Source organism: Kryptolebias marmoratus, linkage group LG16, assembly GCF_001649575.2.
Source record: "Kryptolebias marmoratus isolate JLee-2015 linkage group LG16, ASM164957v2, whole genome shotgun sequence".
In the NCBI taxonomy this organism is placed as follows: domain Eukaryota; kingdom Metazoa; phylum Chordata; class Actinopteri; order Cyprinodontiformes; family Rivulidae; genus Kryptolebias; species Kryptolebias marmoratus.
Genome location: NC_051445.1, coordinates 14,113,082 through 14,124,492, shown reverse-complemented (window position 1 = coordinate 14,124,492; position 11,411 = coordinate 14,113,082). Strand labels below are relative to the sequence as shown.

At 40.1% G+C, this 11,411-nt stretch overlaps 1 protein-coding gene across 1 annotated transcript in view; it reads left to right on the top strand.

Moving 5' to 3' along the window:
- Positions 1-6,824: 6,824 nt before the first annotated feature.
- Positions 6,825-11,411, top strand: part of jazf1b (JAZF zinc finger 1b) — a 15,003-nt gene continuing 10,416 nt past the window's right edge. The window contains exon 1 of the mRNA XM_017426555.3: positions 6,825-7,087. Coding sequence (XP_017282044.1) covers positions 6,973-7,087 — 115 coding nt within the window. The 5' untranslated portion in view covers positions 6,825-6,972. The remainder of the gene's footprint in view (positions 7,088-11,411) is intronic.

The window sequence follows — 11,411 nt, the reverse complement described above, 5'->3', positions numbered from 1 at the left end:
CGGACGCCGCGGGTCCCGGAGTGGGAGGGGTGCAGCGAGCCCGGGCTCCACCCGCCGCCTCCGACGGTCCCGAGCTGTCCCAGAACCGAACTGCCCCTAAATCATCAGCTCAAATAATGACACACTTACAACAGAGCTCATTCATGGCAGCAGCACGGAAATATAACAAGAGTCAGTTTGAACAAACACTACAAATAAAATCAAAACAATATATATATTTTCTTTTTTCACTTTTAAGTGGCTTTGTTTTATAGAAATGTGGAGTGAGCTGAAACACAACCAGGCCACAGATTAGCTAAATGTTACCTGAAATGACAAATGATTCATTTGTCATTTCAGGTAACATCTAGCCAATGAACTCATTTGAACTCATTTGAAATGTGTTTAGAAACTTGTAACTTAAAGTAATAAAACTATTTGAGAAGCTATGCTGGTGTAAATTCTCAGCTATCCAGGACATGGTAAATCCAAAAAAAGTTTAAAACAAAAACAACTGGATAGAATAAAAGTCCAGTTGTTTTTGTTTTTAAACTTTTTTTTTTTTTTGGATTTACATGAGAGCTAACGCCACTAGATTTCACTGTTGTGATGTAAAGCTTTAGTAAACTTTTGACAATCACAGTTCGTTAGCACTGCAGCAAGAGAGAAGGTCCTGAGTCTGACCACGAACGCGCACACCCACACCTAGGGCCAGTATAGAATTGGACACCGATTCAACGTGCATGTTGATGGACTGTGTTATCTTCCTGCTGTGAGGCAACGGCGCTAACCAGCTGCACCATCACGCAGTCCCAAACCAAAACAGAATGAAAGGCCGAGCATGCCTTGTAAGAATGCATATCGCCCACCATCCTTCATTGCCAAAGGTTTAAACTAAAACCATCTTATGCTGAGAACAGCCATTTTGGTCAACCCTTTTAAATTATGTTATAAACGATCTCATGCCATGTTGTAAGGCCTCGCAAAATGTGATAGTGCTCAGAGTATATGTTGAGGATGACTCTCAGCCACTAACACATCAAACTTTAGCCCAATATCTGTAAATTTGACTGAGGCAGACATTTTTCTGTTGGCTAAGATCGATTAGCTGAGGCAGCCATTCTTGAATAGTGTTAACTCTAAATGTTAATATGTTTTAGATGTACATCCAACAGTTACCTTATGAAAAAAGTGGTGTATGAGATATTTTGCTAACAGAAAGAGAGTTGTCTCCGGTAGGTAATGGCAAAGTCACGTGAAAGGTTATCGCTACGTGTTGGGAACGACTCTCGGCTACTACCACACTAAATTTTACCTCAAGATTTGTAAAAGTGGCTGAGTGCTTACAAAGGTCGCCTAGCTGCAGTGGCCATGTTGAATGGGGTTGACTCCAACAGTTAATCAGTTGGAGACGCACATCCAGTGATTACCTTCTGGAGAGTTTCATTTAAATCCATGCACTGGTTCGAAAGACATTCTGCTAACGCTACAAACAAAACACGCACACACACACAAAGACACGGGCAAAAACATCATCACCTCTCGCCTTTGGTGGCGGGCAACACCAATACATGTTGACGTCATACAGCGCTGCTGGAATCTAAGTGTAAAAACAAAGGCGACGAAGAGGGAGAAGAAGAGCAATAAACATCCTTGGAGAGGAACAGTTTTTTTTGGAGCTCTGTGTGACCTGCTGGTGCCAACTGGCTGTGATTTCTTAGGCCACAGACTTTGTTAGTAGTGAAGCCATCCTCCACTCCTCTGGGATTAATGACTCCTCGCACATTGAGAAATGTTTACCACTGGCCTGCAACCACTCCACCAGACACACTAAGAGCTCTGTCACTGAAACAATAACGCAGTCTGAAAAGCCCTCATAACTCAGAGCCTCTCCGCCTCTGTCTTTTAACCAGAGCTTTAATCAACGTTTATGACATCCCTTTGTCTCTTTATTGCCAATATATTTCCCGAGCAATCCAAACATTATGCTTCTAGAAGAACAGACTATTAAAGGTTGGAAAGAGCCGATACAGTTTGGGTCAGTGACCCACACTAAAGGAGATTTGATCTATATTATACTAAGCCTTTTATGATTATGCCTTTGTGTAAGGCTTTTGGGTAAGATCACCTTGGGATGAAAAAATACCGTGATGATGTTTTGTAGAAGCAGATGCACTAAATGAAAGAGGTGACACAACTAAAAGCTAGAAAAAAAAGCATTTAAAATCAAATATAGCAAAAGAGTTATTCAACTAGTGTCAGGAACGGTGGAGACGAAGGCAAACCCAGAACGCAGACTCATTATTAAAGGAATAGAAACTAATTTATTAAACTAAAGAAACAAAATGAAAACAAACAGCTGACGTGGCAGCAAAACAAAAAGACAAACGGAGCATAAACATGGAGCAAAAGAATCGGGACAAGACGGCAAAAACAACAAGCAACCAACGACAATGGACCAGCGGAGTACAGACAGAAATGACCGGGTTTTAAAGTGCTGAGGATAATTAGGTAAGTGGGGACAGGTGACATGATTACCAGAACTTTGACAGGTGTAAGTGGGCGTGGCAGGAATGCAGAGAGAGAGATAGACTGAGGAGGTATGAGAAAGTGGAAAACAGAAACTAAACACAACCAAATAAACTAAATCAGAAATAAAACAAAACACCGGAAAAACCCAAATCACCACAACTAGATGCTGCTGATCATGCCTCCAGTTCCATTTTAATGTAAACAGTGCTCATATTTCTGAGAGATAACAGTGAGATCATTAGAAATTAAGCAACAACAATGTAGCAAACTAATAATCAGGCTGCCTGCTATTCTCAACATGGTTTGTATTTTCGTCTTTACTGCTGAGGTGATTGTTCCCACACAGAAGTGTTAGTTGGTCAGTGGTTACAGATCAGAAACTACTGTGTGGTGAGTCAAACCTCAGCAATTGATTTTGTTCACACTATTAAGTCTTGAGGAAAAAAAATAAACCCATACGTGATAAATTTGGGGTTTGAGCTTTTTGAAAAGTTGCTTTGCAGACCCTGCAAAATGGTCAGAGCTGAGGTAGATATTTTAAAGTTCAACACTAACAGAAAGACCCGTGTAGCTGCTGTTGTTTAAACAATAAACCTGCTTTTGAACAGTGCAACAGCTGTGTTACCAAATTATAGATGTTCAGCATATCAAAGATTTGTAACTTTAACACAGAACACAACGCAACATCAAGCCTCATTCAGTGTCATGTGTATGCTGAGAGTTTACCTGAAGATAATATCACTTTCTGTATTCAAAGAAAACCCCATCCCACTCTATGAATGATGCTGCCTGGGTGCTAAACCTTTAAATATGTGGTGTTTCTGAATACTGTTTTTTGTGCTCTAAGACTCCAGCTACAGTATGTCACAAATAGGCTTTGAGAAGTGCTCAGGCTGAATAGATGTGAACTAAAAGAACAGCTATAAAAATGTTTTCTGAATGAGTCTGAAAGGCTGATATAAAATGGCACACTTTACACATTTAGTGTTACCACTTGGTATAGAAAAAGCAAAGTTTACGCATGGATTTGTTTAGATGCCATAATGTATCCTCATTTTCTCCAACGCTGTCTTTTAAAACAAAAGCACCCTGCGTTCTAGCTTCAGTATTGTGTTTATATTTGGCCACTGCCTAATAAGCAAAGTCAGACAATTAATGTGTGTGTGTCTTTCTGTCTGTCACCAAAATATCTCATGAACCACTCGCCAAATTTTATTGAAACTTGCAGAAAGGAATCATTAAATGTGCATCTGCAACTGATTAACTTTCGAAGTTGCCCTAATTCAAGATGGATGCCACAGCTAATTATATTAGCCCACCCAAAAATTGGTTATAACTCAGCCAGTTTTAGATACTGAGCTAAAACTGGATGTGGTAGTGGCTGATTTATTCACAACACATCTCACAATGCTGCATGAGATCGCACATTACGCTGTTTCCGAGGTTTGACCGAAACGGCCACAACTCAATCATTTCTCATTATGAGATGATCTTAGTCTAAAACTGGCATGAAAGGTATGTACATATGGGTTATTTACAGGAACACTAGGTCTTTAACTATGAATAGACTCAAGTATTAACCTTTAAAATCATACCTCAGTTTGTCTACTCCTCCTAACCAAAAACTAAATGTGTCACTTCAAGTTATAAAATCTTAAAAGTATTTTAATAAGTTCAAAGATCAAAGCACATCTGCATATGGCTTCATTAAATCAAAGTGCTGATTGTAGTTAAAAGTAGAAAATATATTTAGCTTAACAACTGGGCTAAATAAAGATTTTGCACAGAATCAGATTTTAACACCTTTCTCTTTCTTCTATCATCTCCACCAGATTTCATCTTTTCAACAACTTTTATGCCAAACAAGATAAAGTTTAACCTGGCAACAATAACAGAGTCTTTCCTTATAAGAAAGCACCCAAGTTTCAGCATCCAGTGCTAACATTAATTCATGTGGAATAGTGTTGACATTTTGTTATGTAATAATTTATACCAGAGGTGTTCAATCCTGGTCCTGGAGGGGCTACTATCCTGCATGTTTTAGTTGTTTCTCTGCTTTGACACACCTGATTTGAATGAATGAGTGACTAACAGGCTTCTGCAGAACTTGAAGACTCGCTGAAGAGCAGAGAAACGACTAAAACATGCGGGATAGCGGGTCCTCCAGGACCAGGATTGGACACCGCTGATTTATATTAACCTGCAGAGCCTTCCTGTTCCGTTGCCAAATACTTATTCATCAGTAGACACAATGATGATTTGAGGCCCAAATTTATTCACTGTGGAGTAATTCTCTTAACATTTTTATTCAGTAGATTGAAATAAATCTTTGGTGTGAGTGAAAAAGAAGGAGCAAAAGATTTCTCCACTACCTGCCCTTTGAGGTAGTGAGGAGGATATCGTTAACACACAATTAGGCAGTACGATAGTTTACAAAAAGCAACGGCAGGTTGGCACTGAACCGCAGATGTCAACTGTTTCCACTCTGAGTTTAAACAAACGACTCGTGTAAAAGGATTCAACACTCACCTGAAAATCTGGGTTCTTGTGCGAACATTGTGGTAACAATCGGATCCGTCGTACAGCTGACTGCATCGACCTCACTGTCAAAACAGATGAAAGAAAGAAAAATGTCCGTTTTAGTAAGAGCTGGGCTGAAAAGCAGTTTAAGGCTTCACACAGCAGTTGTACTTGTTAGCAATATGTAAAGAATGAAAAATGGGATCTATAATTAATAAACAGAACAACCCAAATATATTTGTTTCAATTTCTCTCCATTTCAAACAACTTCATAAAGTGAACGTAGAGGTGGTGTCCGTCTATCTGCAGAACACAACATCTTATTTTGGTGATGTTAAAAACATGGGAAATAACATCAGACAGAAACTTGGAGCACAAAGCCTTTAAAATATAACTCATCTGTTTGGGTGCTTATTAGTAAATGTGCAACACAAATCCTGGGTAACTTTGGGATACTTCTAGCTGCCTCTTCAATCACAGAAAGTAAAGAGCGAATGTGACTTTTATCCGCTGGCTAACACTGCCACTCTGTGGCCACGAGAGGCTTCAGAGCGACTTGTAGATCCTGTGTAAGATGATGTCTTTCACAGCTGCACTGTAACGTTCCTCACACACACTAATCAGGTACAATGTCCTTATACTGGTGGAAGAATAATTTGATCTTATACAAAAAACAATGAACGTAAATGTTTTATTAGTATTCGATTACATCATATTGTCATAATTAAATCAGGCTATTTTAAAGTCATATTTGAACATAAAGTATGCAGATATTTCATAATCATATTTAGACTAGTGGCAGTGGCTTTGGACACAGTTTTGATGTTTATAGCCTAACCAGGACAATAAACAAGATGTTATTCTGAGTACCAAAAGAGTTTAATTTGAGCTAAATTATCCTTTTTAATCATTTGATTTACAAGTGGTAAGAAACACTAAGTTAACTTATTTCCATATGTAATTGCTGTCTTTATGTGTTAAAGCTGTCTGGTCTCGATGCTGGCCATGTTTGTTTACAATTTTCCTTTTTTTTCTGGGCTTCTGATGGAGTTGTGACCTGGATGTACCTTATCTCTTGCACAATGACCACTGGAGACAGACACAAGCCCCGCTGCAACCCTGCATGGAAAAGCAGGTAAAGAAAACGGATGGATGGATGGATGTGCACAGATGTGTACAGATCTATTTCTGTTCACTTGTATATGAGCTGTATATATGTTTAATAAAGAATTGTATGCCTTTTGTATTTATTTTACACATATCTTCTGTGCTTTTTTAAGACTTTGTTTATCCAGATCCGGAAAAGGCCAAATTCTGTACTTTTCCATATGTTTTTCCAAGACTCCACAACCCTGGATGAAAGAACAAAGTGGATTTCCACACTGGGGGACAAATATATGATTTTTTTCTTGTCTTTCTAGAACAGATAATTATGGTGAATAGTGAAACTAATAATTGTTGCGTTAATGTTTTTAACTACTTTATGTGACTTCTTGGTCTGTTACCAAACCCTTTACAGCAGGGGGGTCAAACTCCAGGCCTCAGGGCTCCACTGTAGGTTTTTCTGCTCCAACACACCTGATTCAAACGGTTTAATTACCTCCTCACCAAATTATTAAGTTCTCCAGAAACATGTCCACAAGTCAGCCATTTAAGCCAGGTGTTCTAAAGCAAGAACACATCTAGAACAAGCAGAGGAGCGGAGTTTGACTCGTGTGCATGACAGCGTTTGTGCAGAAAGTGTTTATGCTTTTCTATTGAAAGTCTGGCAGCCTTACATCCGGTGTTGCTGCCTCTCTCTGCAGCAGCAGCAGCAGCAGCTGGGCTGACGCAGCTCGGAGGAGTCACCGCGCCGCTCGAGCCGCTCCAGCTGTTGTCGCCGCTGCCTGCCCCGCTGTTTCCCCCCCTCCCCTCGTTTCTCTAAATGCAGCGGCGACCACCATGACGGGCATCGCGGCCGTCTCTTTCTTCTCCAACGCTTGCAGGTTCGCCGGCTGCGGGCTTCACTTCGACTCCCTGTCGGAGCTCATCGTGCACATCGAGGACAGCCACATCGGTAAGAGCACACCGCTCACAGGCGGGGCGCACCCCCGCCGTGGCCGAGGCTCGGAGGCTAGCGGCGGACGCGGCTAAAAGCTAGCGGAGCTAGCAAGAAGTTACTTCCTGCGTCCTGACAACACGGTTGCTAGGTGTGGTGGGCGCTGACGTTCCCGTACTTCCTGCTCGTTGCTGTTGATAAGCTTGATTTGGGAGCGTACCTGCGAACTACGACCCCGAAGCTGCGCGCGAGACAAATGGCCGGGGTTTTTCTTAACGTTTCGGCGGCTCGCGCTCGTGCAACCTTTCAACAACCCGTAAGGCCCGCGAGCGGAGATGGAAGCGTCGCATGGAAACTTGCCTTAATCTGCACGAGCCAATCAGGCGACGCCTTTACTGTTAGTAAATATTGGTTTTAAAGCCCATCCTGGCAAGAATCTGCTGTTAGACACTATATAATGTTCTGGTTGAAAAATTAAAGTAGGATAAAAATATTTATCACGGTAAAAATATATGTTTTTGTCATTATAACGCTGCAAGCCTTATTCTAAAGTTGTTTTAAAAGTTTTTTCTTTTGTATTATCAACACAAAAACAACACCAATATTTGGTAAAATACTAAAATGCATATTTGAAATTTCCCTTTGCTATATAGTAGAAAAGGGGTCATGGTGAGGCTCAAGGACCGGAGGAAAAGCAAAAAATAACAAAAGTAGTGTTTTAAAACTTTTGCACAGTACTGTACAACATATCTAATAGCCCTGACACATTTTACAGAAGGGATTGATACTCTTGGTTTCCCAAAAAGAAATGTCATGCTATTATTTGGTTTATCAGTCTGTTAATTCAGTTTAAAACTACACACGTGATTTTAAAGTAATTTTTATTTTTTTTCCAGAAACCTATTTTCTAATTTAAAAAATGTAGATTTATAGCAAATAGAATATGTAAGAGCACCAAGTGTTTGTTTTATTTTTTTTAGAAATTAACTTAATTCAGTCTGTTATAAGCGGCTTGACCCAGTGGGAAAGCTGGTCGTCCTCCAATCGGAGGGTCGGGGGTTTGATTCCCAGCCCCTGCAGCATGCCGAAGTGTCCTTGTGCAAGACACTTCACTGCCTACTGATATGCTTATTGTGTAGGAGTGAGACTACATATAAAAATGTGCTGTATATGTTATGCAAAAACATAAATGAAGGCAATGTATGAATGGGTAGATGAGAAACTCTAAAATTTAAAAGCCAAAAGTAGCAAGTTGCTAGCTAAAAGTAGCAAAACGCTAATTAAAAGCTAAAAGCTGAACCTAGGTAAAAGCTAAGAATAACAAAAGATAATCTAAAAGTAGCAGAAAGCTAGCTAAAAACTAAATGTAGCACAAAAATAGAGCAAGTATACAGCAGCAGGTTACAAAACGAACAATGATTTGGAGGAATTGAAGAGATCTCAATGTATTTTTATGGAGAAATTGTTAGTAAATAAAGTTAAATAGTTTAAAAAGTGTAACAGTTATAAAAACTAAAAGCCATAACACACTATTTACACACTGTTACAGATTGACCATGAATGGCTAAAATAACACAAAATATGCCAAAGTAGTTAGCCTAGTGTCCAGAAAAATAAAAAGCAAGAAAACAATAATGTGAATGCTGAAACAGTATTCACACGAGTATAACATAATGCCCTTGTCATTTAAATTTGAGTAGGTGTGAAGCAGTTTATCTGTGCACAAGGCTCTTTGTTTGCCACTGAAAGTTAGAAGTGAGAACTGAAAATCCTTTTCTCTAGTGCGTAATGTTTTTTTTTTTTTTTTTAAATTTAGGTAATAAAAAAATTAGAAACCACCTAGTTTGCCGTATTTTTCCTCATGGGCGGTTCCACTGTCACTGTAAGCTCGGGTCCTCTACCAGAGGCCTGGGAGCTTGAAGGTTCTGCTCAGCATCTTAGCTGATCCTAGGACTGCGCTCTTCTGGACAGAGATTGCGGAGGTTGTTCCTGGGATCTGTTGTTCCAGTTTAGGGGTCAAAAGACCAGTGGTAACACTGAGGCCTTGACTTTCCACAACTTCTCCATTTCCTCTTTCAGCCCTTAGTATTTCTCCAGCTTCTTGTGCCCCTCCTTTTTTATATACAAGCTTAATTTTATGGGTCTTTTATAGTACGTCCATATTTTTAACTTCAGTGAAGATACTATAAATTAGTTCATTTTCGGTAAACTTTCTATTGTATTTTTTTCCTGTTTGCATGACGTATCTTGATAGGACTAGTATGTGACTTCCTTTTCCCACAGCGCGACCCTTGGCTCATTTCAACATCTGCTCTCGGACCAATATTTCAGGCTCTTATTATTGAAGCCGACAGGCTCAGCTGTCTGTGTTGTTCTTGTTTGTTGCCTGACTGGCTTTAATATCCTCTGCGTGCTCTCAGGCTGGTGCTGGGTGTGCATGTGTCAGAGGTGTTACCTTTTAGAAAAAAAAAAAAGGAGGGCCTTCAAATGACTTATTAGGGAATAATGAAGCAATAAGTTGGCTCAAAGTGGGAAAAACTTTGCTGCCCCCCACCACCACCTCCTGCCTCCCTCCCTTGTCTGCTGGCCTGCGTGTACTCTGAGAAGTGCGAAATCTCGCGCGTTGTGCCAAAGCGCCTGTGAAGCATAATTACAGATGGAGTGCTTGATTTGGCATGTCTTCCTCTTCATCTGGTGGCCTGCTGCTTAGAGCACATTCTCCATTATAATTAGGCGCCTGAAAATAAGCACACATTCTTGTAGATGAGCTTCACAGCCGCGCTGCTGGTCGGGTCTGCGGACGGGAGGTGGCGCTACTCAGCTGTGCATTGAGAAGTGGATCTGCCATAGGCTTAAAAGGTTACGGCAGATCGGCCTAATTGTGATGAGGCTCGTTCATAACCAGATCTATTAATAACTATTTAGTTATTAATTAAGACTTAATCCAATCAGCCAATTTGTCGTCCACACAAAAGTGTTGGGTGGCCCTGTTTGAAATGTGTGAGCTAGTATGGCTAACTGTGGGATAATTCTTATTAATGAAGGCTAAACTCTTTGAAGATCAGACTAATACTGAGTCAAATTCATGCTGTTAGGTCTAAACGTTCATCTCAGTAGCCTGGTGTGTGTACTAAATGTGCTCAAGTGGGATAAAAGCTTTGCATGCTTGGGCTCTTAAATTCGTACGGTATTGGTCAGTGATCAGGCCCCTTCAGGTGAGGAGGAAGGATCGTAGTATTAAGTCCTGTGAGTGGCGTTTGTCCTGCCAGGAACTGGCAGACCGGGAGCTTTAATTGACCCAGCCTGGTTACAATGAGTCTGTTTGTTGCCAGTCCTCACTGGAGGCTCATTTACCAAATTTTGCTTTGCGGCCCCCACCCACACTCTGAAAGGAGGAAAAAAAAAAAAAAATCTGTGCGGAAGTAATAAATTTGGGAAACGGTAACTGACTCCCTGATCTATGCACCTGGTGCTGGGCCTAATTGCGTTTCCCCCGTCCTCGTCCTGCACTCGTTCATCTCTGGGGGCTCACCAAATGGATAAAGTATTTCTTGCGGAGATAATGTGCTGCATGGTTTTACATTATTTGGTGAAAAGATTCATTGTGATCATTTTTACTGCAGTTGGTTGTTTGTCTTATAACAGTTTATTCTATTTTTTTTAACCAGATTTTACTGCAGAGGCTGCTTTGTTTTGCTATTTTTTTGCGAATGGAGATAAAGTCCCCACCAAACTGCTGGGATTTTATGGAAAATAGTCGATGTTGCAGGAACTGGCCAGCTTTCCTGTAGCTTTGTGTCTTTTATTATCGCCCGCCGCCATAAGGTCAAGACGGATGATAATGTTTTTGCACGTGTTCATTTGTGTGTTCATGTGTCTGTCTGTTATCAAAAAATATCAAGACACTGATGAATTTTAACAACATTTTCAGGAAATAATCACTGGCTGTTCATCGATACTGATTAACCTTTGGAGCCAGTCCATTTTAAAACGAACGCCACAGTCAACTCACCCTAACAAACACAGTTTAACTTCTCGTGATCTTGCATGAAATTGTTGAAAACATTATTTAAAAGGTTTGACCAAAACAACGACAATTTATAAAACGTTGATCGAATAAAACTCTGATGATGAAAGATAGTAGGGGGTATACATTTTTTCAAGGAATGTAGGAGTTTTCAGATATTTTTATAATCAATGATTTCAAGCAAAAATGTTAAAAGTAATTAGTTACCTTTCCCTTTTTATGTTTGGCTGCTGTTCTCACTTTTGTCTCTTAAATATTTTTAGGTTTTATGAAATTTCAGACCCTTGTAAAGTCACCTCAGACTTAGGAAACAAA